The sequence below is a fragment of the Sciurus vulgaris genome (assembly GCF_902686455.1).
Source record: "Sciurus vulgaris genome assembly, chromosome: 1".
Lineage (NCBI taxonomy): Eukaryota > Metazoa > Chordata > Mammalia > Rodentia > Sciuridae > Sciurus > Sciurus vulgaris.
In genome coordinates, this window is record NC_136461.1 from 150,941,476 (window position 1) to 150,957,173 (window position 15,698).

Consider the following 15,698-nt stretch of genomic DNA (forward strand, 5'->3'; position numbering starts at 1 on the left):
AAAACCTTTTCCATTTCCATAAGCATACAAATATAACACAGGTCAATGACAAATTTTGCATAAAACTGTGTAACTCTGTTTAAAAGAATTTCATTTAAAATACAAATGTCAAAATTTCCTTTTAAGTTCGTTTGCAGGTGTGTGGCTTGTGGTCATGATTTATCAGCCTTAGAGTCAAAATCAGAATATTGGTTCTAAATGTATACTGTGAAAACCAATTTCATCTAATCTATCAAATGGTTTCATCTTAAGAAGAGGAAAAAGAGGAATAAACCTTAGGCAAAGAAGAATAGAACATTGGTACACTTGGAATTCTTTGCCCCAGTTATTTCTGTATAGTTGAAATTTTTAATTTCTTTTATAGAATGGGGCTTCAATTTGTATAGTGTTTGTCAGTAATAGTCATTTATTAATAACTTATATATCAAGCATTTTATAGTTTCTATTCTAATCGGTCATCAAATGAACCTGAGACAGGCAAGATAGACTAATTATTCCCATTTTGTACATGGGGAAAGAGAAACAGGGTTGCCTAAGCCATTTTTGAAAAAAATATTTTTAGTTGTTGATGGACCTTTATTTTATTTATTTATTTATTTATTTATTTACTTATTTATATGTGGTGCTGAGAATCAAACCCACTACCTCATGCATGCTAGGCAAGCACTCTACCACTGAGCCACAACCCCAGTCTGTAATAGAGCCATTTTGTAGCAGGGTCTTTGGTCACCATAACCTTCATACCAAACTGGCTATTTCCCATAGTCTTTGCAACTTACACATTCTCACTTGTTCCTAGTGACAACCCATTTAGGTGAACAGTGGCTTCATTTTCCCAAGATTATACAGCTGATCCCTGGTGGAGCTGAGAGTGGAGCACTGGGCTCCTTTCAGCTGAGTTCTAAGAGAACTGAGCTCCAGTTACTTTTAATCTGCTACTAGTTATGTTGATGTTAATTTCATAGGATGAAACCAGCATATAACCCTGAATTAGAAGCATCCAAGGAAGGAAATTACTGGACTAAGAATTATCTGAGGTACCTAGAAAGAAAATGGGTATGAGACCTAAATGAGGAGGATGGGGCAGCCCAGGAACTTAAATGAGCAATCCCTATTTGTGTGTGTGTGCGTGTGTATTGGGGGACCACTATTAAAGTTTAGTTCCCTAGATTCTGGATTCTGATTGGAGGATTAAAGGTGACCTTGGCCTAAATCAAATGTTTCAATGAACAACTTATTCTTCACAATTATTTGTTGTTGCTTACATGCTGTGAACCATACTGAAAATAGTGATTGATTTGACAATTTTTCTCAACCTTAAGCTTTTTGGAAATGGAAAATCTGTTAATAATAATTTGTATTTCTTGGGAGAAATGAGTATACTAATGAGCAAAAAAATGTGTAAGAATTCTATTTTATATGATCAAAAACTTTAAGTGGAAAATCATATTTAAATCTTTTGGTAGCATTGATGAACTAATACTACTACTGTCATATTCCATTTCTCTTGCATTTTCTTTTTCTCCTCCTTACACTATTTTTCCTTCTAAGAAATTCAGCAATGTAAAATGATACTTTATAACAGTGATGTTACTGTTACTAGGTTTGCTAAAAATATTCCTTAGGCTTTCTCTTTTGATTTTACCATATAATAATGACAAAACTGAAATGCATTCTGGGTCTTGCTAAGTAAACCAGGAAAATACTGTTTTTTTTTTTTTTTTTTATGATTGCTTATTGAAATAGAGAAGGTCCTGTGAACTACATGATAGAATGAAAATATAGACTATACAGACTTTAGTTCTGGTCGAGCTATTATAAGAAAGCAACCAAGAGTTCCAGCTTTTAGTCTGGTGCTGCTACTAACTTGCTGAATATCTTGAGTGACTAAATTTCTCCATTTGCCTTTTAGATTAGGTGATCAGGTTTATCAGTTGTAGAGATAAAACCAGTCCAACAACCTCTTATTTCACTCTTTCCCAGGAGGGTAAGTATCCAATTGGAAAAGATTAATAAAAGATTAAGAGATCTATAATTTATGGTAGATATAAAGACAGAAAGAGAGCAATAGTTATATAAATCAAGGCTAATCCAGTTGAAAGGTCAAGATGAAATTTACCTCAGAGTATTGGAATTAAAAAACAAACTTTCATCAGTGTTATCACTATTGTAATTAAGATACTTAATTTTTATCTTCAAGAACTCATGGGGAAATAGGAAAAGAGCCAGACAAGTGATAAACAAATGTAATCCCAACTGTGAAAAGAAATGAGACTGAGGAATCCTGTGATCCTGGTATTAGAAATGTGCTCCGTCCACCAGTAGCACTTGCGTCATCTAAGAGCTTGTTAGAAATGAAGCACTGTGAATCTCACAGCAGGTCTTCAAAATCAGAACCTTTGTTTTAACAAGAACCCTGGGTGATTTATATGTACATTAAAGTCTGAGAATAATGCTATAAATTACTGTGTTTAAGCTTTAAGCACTGCTGTAAATTACTGTCTTTAAATCTGGCAGAATTCTAGAAAGCATTGCCAAAGTTGTTTTTTTATCCTTTCCAGTTAAATAACTACTCTCCTGGGAAAGAGAAAAAGAGTGAAATAAGAGTTGGTTGGATCTGTTATATTTCTGCAACTGATACAATTGCCAAGGGTTTTTAAAACACATTTAAAAAGTTTTGGGTCTCTCAGTAGAAGAAACTAGCTTAATAAGTTTGACAGGGCTTGAAAATGTCACAAACACTTTTTAAAAAAATGTGTCTATTATGTGCCAGCCATGGTTGTAGATATAGTGTATCTCGATGTGAGTAGAGCAATTCAGATCACTTTATACAATACCCTTGTGAGATAAAGGGGCAAATATAGCTAGATGATAGTAATGCACCATGTGTAGATGAATAAATTACCATATTGGAGAATATTCATTTATAGAGTTGTTATACCAGGTTGCTCTTCCAGCTGCAGACTCTCATTTTACTTACCATAGTTTGTATCATACTTTATTTTAAATATTTGAATGACCTGTAGAGTAGGTAAGCACCATGAGGTCAGAGACAATGCTATCTTATTAAAAACTATATTCCCAATGCCTTGCACAAGTGAATGCTCCTTAATAGGTGCTTAAAAACACTTTTGAATGATTAAAATGAGTGAATTATTGAAATAGGTATCAGCCTGGATGGGGATCTCTAGTGGCATTCTTTTTTCTTTGGCAGTGCTGGGGATCTAACCCCAGGCCTTGTGCATGCTGTAAACACTGTACCACTGAGCCACACCCTGCAACCCCAGTGTTCTATAGTCCTCTATTCGCTGACTTGTACCTGAAAATTTATAAATGACTTGAATAAAGACATAGAAGAAATTCTATTACTTATGTAAATGACAGAAAATTTAGGATGGTTAAAATGATGACTATTTTATGAAATGTTTCTCATGGAATAAGAATAAGAAAGAAAAAACTCAGATAAACTTTAACGAGGTTAATGTAATATATGAATTTTGTTTTTAAAAATCAGCTGCCTTAAGGAAGGATGAGGGACCTGGTTGATAGTAAGTTGCTAATAATGAAACAAAAGGCTAGTGTGATCTCAGGTTCTATATGGACCATGCAGGCAGTAACCCTCTGCATTCCAAGCTGGTCAGAACATTGGGCATTTTATATAGGTATGGATGGAATTTTAAGGAATGTTGACATGTCAGAATGATGATAAGTGGCTGTGGTTCACAAGGTGTGATGATAGGAGACTCTGAGTGTGGCTATTCATCTAAAGAACAACAACATATACTGAATCAATATCTCTGTTATTATTCGCTCTCCCATTTTGAGTTTGTCAACTGGGATTTATACTAAAAATTTATATCCTTTTGTGATAATACATTAGATAACTGATAGTTTTAGGGGAGAAATTTGAGAGTCAGGGTAATCCTTTTGAGGTCTTAACCTAAAATAGTGTATACGGAAGTTGGATAACAGCTATGTTTGATTTTTTTTTTCTTTTTCTTTTCTTTTATTTTTTTGGAAAGCAGGCACATGGAAGAATGGTGTAGACATTACTGGTATTCTCCAGGGTAAGACTTGGGTCAAAGGAGTAATTTAGATGGACTCAGTTGTGGCTACTTAACTCAGGGCTGGCCAAGTGCTATCTTTTCATTCATTCTTTCAGTAGCCATTTATTGGGTATTAATTAGGAGCAAGGTCCTGGCATACTTCAAAGCTATTTCAAAGATCCCAAATCATTAGAAGCTTGTTAATCTTCAAAGGTATTTTTTCCTGTAAGTTTGATAAGAGTTCCTAATTTGTTTTTAATATATACATCTGCTATTATTACTATTCAGTTTTCTATGTACTTGATACCTTTCAGTCTGGGTGTATACTGAATAATTACAGAAAAGCAAGCAACTGATTAAACTAAATGAGGTATGACAGTGAGCAAACAAGGCAAACTCAGAACAGGGGATGTGACGAGCAAGGTAAATGCACACACTAATGTGAATTTTAAAATCCAGCAATTTCTTTCCTTATTCAATATCTCTTCAAATAAAATTTCCTTAGCTACTAGATTTTAAAAATGAGCATGAAGTTACTTTAAAATATTAGGGCATATGGTATTTATTATGCCAAATAACTGAGTGGTAGGTTAGAATCAATGATATATGATGAATACTGAGTTTTGGTAACTTAATATGTTATAATTATTTGAAAATTATATCCTGTGGCTTATATCATTTAAATTGTTAAGAAATTGAATTTGGTGTGGAAATAAGCAACTATACTGCTGTGATATTAGAATAACAGATAAGTCTGACCAGGAAGTACAAATTTATTTTATAGATATGGTTTTATCAATATATATTGAAATTCAAGCATAATTTTTAGAAATAACATTGATTTTGAAGTTATTGTTACATTAAAATATGGTTATTTAATGCCATTTGTTAAGATTTATAGAATGATTTTATGCTTATCAATGAAAGGTTCTCATATAATTCTCATATATAATTGAATAATTGAATTGAAAACTTCATATGCCTTTTAGCTCATCTACTGAAAACTTCATACTAACACAAACTGAAGAAAATATGGTAAGGAACAGAAAATGAGTCTTTAAAATTAATGATTATGTCAATAAAAGTTGCTTGAAAAGTAAGTTATTGTTTTACTCTGTGATTTGTCCAGTTTTAGAAGACAGGTGTGGACATTGAAGAGCAGAGGCCACAGTTCTGTATTATGTGTATCCAAAAGTTGGCACAAGCTGTCTGATAAAGGAATTTTTGCTCTTCTCATTGCAAATATTTGTTAAAAGTCTTAAATATAATACCAATTAAAGTAGTTAAACATTTACTGTAATATGTATAAATTATATTGGAAAATAATGCTACAGATTTGTCTCTGTCTCAGAAAACCCTGGAGGCATATAATGAGTTCATATCGTTTGACACCAAGTGTTTTTTTCCTCCTTTGTGTTTAGATTTGATCTTTCTAGTACCAAAACTATGACAGTTGTTAGTCAGCTTGTAACCATATCTTTTGCTTTAGGTCATAACTTGTTTACCATTATTACATTTTTAAATAGCTTGATGGGTGCCTACTTGAAGGGTACATTATTATTCAGCTACTTATGCATATGATCTCATATACTCATGCCCCCACTATGCAATCCAAAGAAGAAAAAAGAAAAAAAAAAAACCCACAGGGAGAGAGTTAAATTTGAAGTTTAATATGTTTTCATTAATCTAATAAGGAAGACACAGAAGTTACTAAAAATAGAACTGAGGGGTGTGTCTTCCTTGAAAACAAGGCATAATAATGGCTTATCTGCTATCACTAGGGATATTAGGAAACCAGAGCAGTGAATTTAGTAAAATAATGGAAGCTCATTTTATTTTTTGCTTTTGAGAAAATCGAATGTAGTTTTTGTTTTTTGTTTAAATGGCCCAGAGCCAATGTTACTCTACTCAGCAACACAGGAACTCATGTATAGGCTGTTTATTTCCACTAAATGGCTGCACAGTGCTTCTATTGTTTCTTTTTGCCTGTTTTTTTTTTTTTTTTTTTTTTTTTTTTGCTTCTTTTGGTTTCTCTTGCTTAATTATCACATCTTTCTACTTTATCTCCATTGGCCTTTTTTCTAATTTGCCACCTAAATTTAGGTGCAATACAAGACCTGCCTTGTCACTTACTCAATTCTTACAGGAAGTCAGGTCTTGTGTCAATTTATCTATTTTTTTCTTTTTGTTGTTGGTACTGGATATTGAATTCAGGACCTAGTGCATGCTAAGCACACATCCTGACACTGAGCTACACTCCAGCTCCAATTTATTCTTGGAGTCCCCAAGTGTGGCTTCCACTGTTGCAACCTCACTCCCCAGTTCTGGGACCACCTCTCATTACCTGCTTCTGAAAACTCCCTTGATTCCCTGCTAGTCCTCTGTATACTGTAAATCACCAAGATGCTCAATGGAAGAGTTGGAAACTAAAAGAGAATGAGATTGAGAGGGAAGATATCCTATGTAATTCAAAGGAAATTCCATACTGTTTTTGAAAAATTGTTTCCAGAGGCAATGGATGCTGTGGTGCCCTGGGGTGAGGAGGAGGTTCCTGTGTGATGATAGGGCATCCTTGGAGCGTATAGGGAGATGGGAAGAGAGTGTGGGTGCAGTGGGCCTCCTAAACTGTATCTGATGGGAGCACTATTGGAGATAGTAGGCAGAAAAGGCATGAGAGGAAGAAATTTATTTTCATGAATTTAGGCATTTGTTCTCCTTTGAAGAATTCAGGCTTGGCAGATTGAGCTAACCCAGGAAGCAATTGGACGTTGTTTTTCCTTCTCTCGTTTACTTTCCTGGGAAGGAAGTGGAATGCTCTTCTGGAGAAAGCTCCAGGGCCTGGCACCAGAGGCAGCCAGAGCCAGAAGCCATCAATTTGACATTTGGGAAACATTTGAAAATGTTGTACTGTTTATGGTTATTAACCTGATGTTCTTGGACCACTAAAGCAGTGGTTCTAAAACTTTTTTGGTCTCATGATCCCTTTGTCTTAAAAATTATTGAGGACGCCAGAGTTTTGTTTATGTGGGTCATTTCTATCAATACTTAGAGTTAGAAATTTAAACTGAGAAAAATTTAAAATGTTCAAGCACACATCCTACTAGTTGTCAAAATGATGTAGTAGTCACCTTTCCTGTGGCCTCTGGAAAACTCTGCCTTACACTCAGGAAAGAGCAAGAATGAAAAAGTAATCAACATCTCAGCATGTCACTATTAAAAATAGCTTTGATTTTGTGGATCCTCCCACAGGAACCTTCCTCTGTATGTTGAAAACTTTGCCCTTAACAGTTTAGAAGTAGAATTTAGGTGACTTGAAATCTTAGATGAGAAAAATTGACTTTATTTTTACTAATTTCTAACAGGAATTAATCATTTCTTTCTATTACCAATTAGGCATAATCCATAGCAATATCAGGAGTGCCTATGGCTTTGCTATCAATTAAATTCAGATCCATTCATGGGCATATTAAATTATTACAGGTATCTTAATATTTTTTAATTAGGGTAGTTATTAGCCCTGCTGTTAGATCTTGTTAATGTGTTAAAGTGGCATGCATATTAGTATTTTCATTTAAAATTATTTTGATGACTATATTTCAATATAATTTCTTTTGCAATCCTATGTCTTGTATTTTATGCATTTAAGAACATTATTATTTTGAGAAGAGTTTGTTGGCAAATGAGAGGCTAAAAATTCCTTAGAATTTCAAGGCCTGGGGGTCTGTGGTCTACATGGAAACAACTACCATGCATTAGTTGGGTCCTGGTGCATCTCACATTCACTGTTGAGGTCCTAAAAAGTCAGCCCAAGGAGCTAATTGTAAGACCTTTGGTGTTGAGAGCCTGACTTTGGCATAGGTGGCTTACCTGCCCTTTTCCCATGTGGGGCAGTATTGAAATATGTTCTGGTGTAGTAATCTTTTGGAGGAGCAACATGTAGCTGTTCTTTATTCATGGTTATTCTAATGCAGCCTTCAGTGTTGGACTTTCCAGCAGGGAATTAGACATTTGTCTGATGGTTTGAACAGTAATCTATCTTCTTTATTCTTAGAGTCAGAAATAGCCCACTAGCTTAAAAAGCTTATTCTGCTTGGTCAGACATTAGGAGATCTTGCCTGAAATGCTTTGTTGATGGCAAACAACTATGAATCATCAGTGTCTATGAATGAGTATGGGATGCTCAGAAGGATTCTAAATTAAATAGATAATGCAAACTAAAAAATCAGTGTATAAAGAACATTGAGGCTCTTCCTTTCACTAGGCAGAATAAGCTGGTTGGTAGCTTTTCAGGGATGATTTAAGAAACAGAGTGAGAAATGATTCTGAGGGGACATATTCCTGACCTTTGGGTCACATCCTTCACTATTATTCTTTCTGGATAGTCTCTCAAATGTGAACCCTTTGAAGATGTTATAATAGTATGATAAAATAGAGCATTACATCTCACTGGAGCCAGATGCCTTCAGTTCTTGTTCTGCCTCTAAATTGCTGTGGAATCCTGGGAGAACTTCTCAGTCTCCATATATCAGTGTCTTCACTGACTACTTCAGAACTTCCTTCTTTGACTCCAATATTCTAAAATAACTGGAAATTGGGAAAGTATTAATTAATTATAAATTATCGAGCACCTACTGTGTCAAACATTATATTAAGCACTAGGGTTTTAACAGAGAACAATGTATATGTATGGTTTCTGCCTTCAAAGAGTCTGCAGTCTAGATTTTAACCCGCCTGCAAGTGAAGATGAAGGTGGAATCCACTTTCCAGAGGTAATTATTAGATGTTCCTAGGGAAAGTGCAACTGTGGTATATGAGCAATGGCTTTTGCTGTTTCATTCAGATTGTCATTTCATATTCACATAGTATTAGTAGGGTCACTCTTGGTGTTGGTTGATTATCTTCCCATAATGAGTATTCATTCAATTATGGAGGACCAAAAATGTGTGACCTGGATCGTAGTTCCTTGTCCAGAAGACGTTCATGAGGCAAAAAGATACAACTATTTACAGGGTGATAATGGCTGTAACAGAGTACGTGCACTATATTAGGGGCATGAAGAGGAAGGCACACCTGAGCTAGTCAATGGGTGACAGTTGCAGGAGGTTGGGGCATGCTTCATGGAGCAAGTGGAAAAGAACTGGACCTTGAGGGTTCAGCAGCGGTTTGCAAAGTGGAGAAGTGAGAGGATGTCAGTGTGATTGTGGTTTGGAATCTGCTCCATGCATCAGGCAATTTCAGATTGTCTGGGCTGGGGACATCATCTTTTAAATGTAATTTTATAATATTGAAATGTTTATGATGAGGATTGAGGGTTTTTGCATTTGGATGTAACATTTGTAACTTTTTCTTCAATATTTTTGTTTACATTTGTATATTTTAGAAAGGACACCCAGGTTAATGCCTGATAAAGGAAGCATGTATTATCCGCGAGTGCAACATTACCGAGAGCTCCTTGACTCCTTGCCAATGGATGCCTATACACATGGCTGCATTTTACACCCTGAGCTGACTGTGGACTCCATGATCCCAGCTTATGCAACTACAAGGATTCGCAGTATGTAAAAATTTTAAAGACCTGGAATTCGGTCTGAAGTTATCTTTTGATTCATTTTTGAGACTTAGCATGGTCATTGAGAGATTGGTAGATATGCATATTCTGGATCGATCTAAGAACCAGTCAGATTCATCTGTGATTCTGCTATTCATCCAGATATTTATAGTCTGTGGGCCCCAATTTGTCAGCTCTTGACTTTGAGGGCCAAGCTTGGATAAAATTCTGTAAGAGTGACCTGTGTGACAGTAGAGAACATCACATGTTCTTATAAACAGATGAACTGGGAGTCAGAAAAACTGGAATCTACCCAGATTATCAACAGCTGAAATTACATTTCTGGTCTTGCAATTGTCATCTCATAGTGTGAAGGAGCTGGATCAGATGGTGTCTAAGCATCACCTCTGCAGTCAGTGATTGGAGATTTATTGAGGTTGAGTTGTGTCATGCAGCTCTCTCCTTTCCTTCTGCCATGAGGCTAGAGGAGATCAGTTCATGGGAAGTGGAGCAGAAGGGGGTGTGCTCTGTAATGCAGGTGACTGGGGATAGGAAGGCCAGGATGGTGATGGTGGTCAAACTCAGGGGTCTTTGACTACGAACACTCAAGCCCACGACTTGTAAATGCAGAAGCCATGTTTTCCCACCATGTCATACCTTGCCTGTATCATTCTCTTACACATGTTATTTTTCTTCCTTTGACACCCCTTCCCTTCCCTCTCCCTCTCTTCTTGCTTTCCCCCTTCTTCTTGTCCCTGCTTTTTCTCTTCATAAGTACTCATTATATGATTTGAAACACATATTCTGACTACAGTTCTATCACCTATAGTTAGCAATATTTTAAAAATAAGGCTTTTCCTCTTGCTTTTCACATAAGAAGTTCATATGGAAACTCAGTGTGGGAAGGGAGAACAGTTCACTTGCATGGAGCACTGGCATGTGCCAGGCCTTGCTCTAAGTGCCTCTGGAAGCTGCTCAGTCCTTAGCCTGTGTGGTAGGTACTCATTAGCTCTGTCCTGAAGGCGAGGAGACTGAGGCAGAAGTGGCATTTCTGAGGCAGGGCAGGCACCAGCCCCAGAGCTCATGCCTTCACCATAGCATTTCCCCACTTCCCCTTGTGTCTGGTATGGAAAGGAGAGAGTACTTTTCTAACTTCAAAAATGCTTCTGTTATCAGGCCAAATTGGTAACACAGAGTCTGAATTAAAGAAACTTGCTGAAGAAAACCCTGATTTACAAGAGGCATACATCGCCAAACAGAAGCGGCTTAAGGTAAGTGACCAGGCTGTTTGCAATTGACACCCACTGTTTGCAGAATGTCTTCTATTAAATATTGCAGTTCACCAGCACACATTACCTGTGGCTTATGCTTTGCTTTTAGAAAAAATGTTCTCTGCTACATTAGCTAGTTAAACCAATTGACAGTGGTTTAGGAAGCAGATACTGAGCATGCTAGTTGCCTTGGAAGATTTTATAAAATAAAGCTTTGCTAGGCCCGTGTCCCTTTACATGTCACGCTGGCTTGCTTTACCCCCTGATAAGGAGCAGCACTTCCTTTTATTTTCTGTTGATTCTTTCCCTGTGGCCCATCAACACATGGAAGCCTCTCTCTCATTACAGATGTAACAAACAGCAGCACTCCCAACCCTCCCTCTGCTTCCATCTTCCTTTACACCCTCTTAGCTAACTGAGCTCCTCAGGAGAAATGCCTGTGCACACAGCTGCTGTCCTTACTCTTCACTCAGACTTCTTCTTTGTTCCCAACCCATGGGTCATTCATTCATACAAGCCTGCTCAAACTGATTCCTGAGTGTGGAATAAGAGGAGACTCTGTGAGCCTCACAGTCTTTGACCTCCCCAGTCATTTGGTCACCCAGGAGTTGCCAGTGATCTGGTTCTAGTCTAGTCTTGTGATGTTTTCATGCTGGCTTTGACAAAGTTCTTCTATTTTTTTCCAGTGTCTAAAATAAACAGGTTCCAAGTCTGTGAGAGTTTCTATCTAATTTTTGCTATGTAAATTTTTTTGTAGGCATAGATAACCTACTTAATTTATTTCTTTTGTTATTAATTAGTCAAAGCTGCTTGATCATGACAATGTCAAATACTTGAAGAAAATTCTTGATGAGTTGGAGAAGGTCTTGGATCAGGTTGAAACTGAGTTGCAAAGAAGAAATGAAGAAACCCCAGGTAGGTTCTTCTTTGTATTCTTTTTCTTGTTTTAACATCAGGAGTACTTACAGGAGCACTCACAGGTCTCATCAAACATGTTCTGTTTGAAATCTGTTTTTTATTGTTATTCATGGGCAGTTTTAATTATGATACCAACAGTGCTGTTGCTCTGAGAAAACTCAGGTATCTAATCGTAACTCAGTCTACATGCAATACGACTGGTGAAGGATTTTTCTGCACCATTTCAATTGTGGTTGAGAGATTCCTTCGTAACTTGTTCTACACATTTTTAATTAGTTTGTTTGAATAACCTGAGTAATTACTTGCATGCCCTTCTGTTTTTTTCCTTCAGTAGGGAAACATCTTTTAACCTAAAGTATAAAGTGGGAACCTACATGTGTGTTATCTGTAGTGAGCATCCATGTGTTGTACCTGTGAACTTAGGACTGAGCTATCATCCAGGTGTATACACATGGACCATTTGTGTTACTCTGATGACACAATTGAGACCACATTTCCTGAAACCTGCTTATAATAGGAGCTCTCATCTGCTTTAAATAATCTCTCAGTATCTATGAGGGATTGGGTCTAGGACTCCTGAGGGCACTAAAATTAATGGATACTCAAATCACTTACATAATATGATACAGTATTTGCACATTACTTAAGCACATTCTCCTGTATACTTGAAATTATCTTTAGATACTTTAGATTACTTATAATATGTAATATAATGTAAATGCTATGAAAACAGTTGTTATACTCTATTGTTTAAGAAATAATGACAAGGAAAAAGTCCATACACATTCAGTACAAATGTAGTTTTCTTTTTCAAATATTTTTGATCCCTGGGGGTGGAGCCTGTGGATAATGAGGGCTTATTATAACTAAAGCAATAGCCCCTGAGTAATGTTTGAAGCTTAACTTTATGGATTTTTCTAAGGCACACCTGCATTTTCCTTCCAGAAGGAAGTATCTGTTAATGCCTTTGGTTCACAAGCTTTCAATTTCTGAGGCCTTTACAAAATGATAGAAAGACTTTAAGCTCAAGTGACTCCAATGTTACTTAGGGACTTAAGTGGCTGACAGATGTCTAAACAAATCTCCTTTAGCTTGGGATACATATGCATGGACCTTTTTTTTTTTTTTTTTTTTTTTTTTTTTTAAAGCATTAAATTACTTAGAATGATTGTCAAGGAAATATACCACAGCCTTCATCTTTTGGTCCACTCACACCCTTAGGGCTGAGACTACAGGTACCATGTAGAGTTTGTCTATGCAGTACTTGCCTCTAATTCTCCATGTCCCTTTCTCTGATTAGAAGAGGGCCACCAGCCTTGGCTCTGCGGAGAAGCCTTCACCCTGGCAGATGTCTCACTTGCTGTCACATTGCATCGACTGAAGTTCCTGGGGTTTGCAAGGAGAAATTGGGGAAATGGAAAGCGACCGAACTTGGAAACCTATTACGAGCGTGTCTTGAAGAGAAAAACATTTAACAAGGTTTTAGGACATGTCAACAATATATTAATTTCTGCAGTGCTGCCAACAGCATTCCGGGTGGCCAAGAAAAGGGCCCCAAAAGTTCTTGGCACCACCCTTGTGGTTGGTTTGCTTGCAGGAATGGGATATTTTGCTTTTATGCTTTTCAGAAAGAGACTTGGCAGCATGATATTAGCACTCAGACCCAGACCAAATTACTTCTAGGCTTGTTGGGATATGGTGGTGGCAGCTCATCCAACCATTCAGATAGACCCTTGTCCACTCTTACAGACCCAGTGATGAATTGTCCTGGGCAACTAGTAAAAAGCATACTTTACTTTACTCTTTGAGTAGTCTGTGTGGGGAGAGGAGGTTATAAAAATATTTTTGTAGGCTGGTAAGTGAGATGACTTATTTGCAAACCTAAATTAATCCATTCTTAAGATAAGTGCAAGGTTAAGATATGTCAATACTGACAGGTAGAACATAGATTTTAAAACCAAAATGCCAGTTCAAGTTTTGAATTATTTTGGGGGAGAAGGTTATTATTATGAGCAGACAGTAATAATAGCTCATGACCATGCATAGCTCTTCATTTGAGACTCTCTGAACATATTGTGTTGAGTTGTTAAGAGTATCTTCCCCTGGAAGTCAGAAGTCATCTTTGTAACAGGAGAAATTGGGGAAATTCTCTACTAACACATGGGTCCAGACAGCAACAGAGTATAGCACTGCTTCATTCTACCCATCTAGCTTCAGGCAGAAATAAGGGAGGCAAAAGGAAAAGGAAAAACAGGAAAATGAAATCTACCTTTCAGTTGATTCTGAAATTGCAGTTGATTCTGATCTCCAGTTGCTTCCACTGTCACTCATGGCTGCCTGTCTCCTTGGTAAACATCACATTTAACTTCTTGTGGCCACCACCCACACGTACGCTCTTGTAACTGAGAACTCTTGAGATGAGAAGACTGGGAAGTTGCTGGGGGTTATGGGTTGGAGAGAACCCCAGACTTTACGTACATAGCATCTCATTTGACCTTGAATACTTATGAACATGCTTATTGTTTTAAGAATATTAAATTATTATTTATATACATGAGTATGAGATGCCCATTGGAACATGTCTGCCTAGCATTTACTTAAGTGATGTTACAATGGTTCTTCATGGTCCCCAATTCAGTGGCACCTGTGAGATATTACTTTTGTGGACCATTGTATCCAGACCTGGGGTCTTGACCTCTTGGGCCCTCTTCATGCACATAAATGATATGTAGATGAATGTCCCAGGTAATCAGTAGCATGATAATGGACATATTGATGAGGGCCAGATATGCTCATTCTTCATTTGGGAAGGCTGGTGCATCAACACACAAACTGTTATTTAGATCTTTCATCTCTTTAGGATCATCAACAAAGCCTTAAGAAATTGAAGAGAAAGAGAAAGATAGAGCCTTAATCCTTGGCAATGGATTTAGGGGACATGAAATATATAGCGAGTGATACTGACCTATATTCATCCATGTAAATCTAGTCTCTTTGGGGGATACCTTAGTCCACCTGGAAGAGATAGCCCCAGTGTGTCCCCAGAACAACCATAAAACCTGCAACGTTGATATGCTCAGGAAAAATCTTTCATGGTGACAGGAAGGTAGTTTCTCTGGGACTGACCATCAAGGCCTTGGGAACAGTTTTGAGTGCATGGTGGGTAACTTGTGCAGAGATGATGAGCTAAGGTTCTAGTGAGTAACGAAAGCTGGTGTGGACTGTCTCACCTGGGCTGTGCAAATAGCCAGAGAATGTACTGACTTTCATGAGCAGGAAGAAGTCATACCTGGGAAGGAATGACCTTTTGATGGTAAAGCTATTCTGTAATTCTATTTTGACTCTATTTTCCATTCCATGATCTAGTCGTATTAGAAAAACTTGACAAAAGGGATGTTCCCAGTTTACAAAAAGTCAATCACACCTCCTGAGTGAATTCAGCCTCACAACAGTGCACATGCAGCTTTTATAATGTCTTAATTTTTCACATCAGTGTGATGTCACATAGGATGTATGAGTCTGTCTGTTTCTGGGACATTCCAATCCATGTGTTCAAATGAGCCATAGAATCAATTACTTAATAGTTCCTATTTCAGAATTATGTGTCACTCTGTTTGAAACAAGAATTGAGACAAAAGTGGAGTTTTATAAAAATTGGCAAAGGACACTTTCCAGTGAAAGGGTTGTTAAGAATAAATATTGGAAGTCTAATATTGGCTTTTCATTTAGTATATATTACTGAATCATAAGGAATCTACTAGCAAGTGTTTGCAGTTTTCTTATACAGTTTCATTGGAGATAAGTGTGTCAATATTAAAGGTGAGACATCTAGTACTTTCGCTTGTTTCATGGATACATTTGTTTTAAAAAACATGTCTAGTGATATAATGACCACTAGATGTCACTGTTCATCTA

General features: G+C 37.0%; 1 protein-coding gene across 7 annotated transcripts in view; it reads left to right on the plus strand.

The window, feature by feature from the left end:
• GDAP1 (ganglioside induced differentiation associated protein 1) overlaps window positions 1-15,420 on the plus strand; it is a 46,778-nt gene extending 31,358 nt beyond the window's left edge. For all 7 annotated transcript variants that reach the window (XM_079118305.1, XM_079118307.1, XM_079118308.1 and 4 more), the window contains 4 exons: window positions 9,427-9,600; window positions 10,771-10,865; window positions 11,666-11,780; window positions 13,084-15,420. In XM_079118305.1, the coding sequence (XP_078974431.1) occupies window positions 9,427-9,600; window positions 10,771-10,865; window positions 11,666-11,780; window positions 13,084-13,466 (767 nt within the window). In that variant the 3' untranslated portion in view covers window positions 13,467-15,420. The remainder of the gene's footprint in view (window positions 1-9,426; window positions 9,601-10,770; window positions 10,866-11,665; window positions 11,781-13,083) is intronic.
• Window positions 15,421-15,698: the final 278 nt, after the last annotated feature.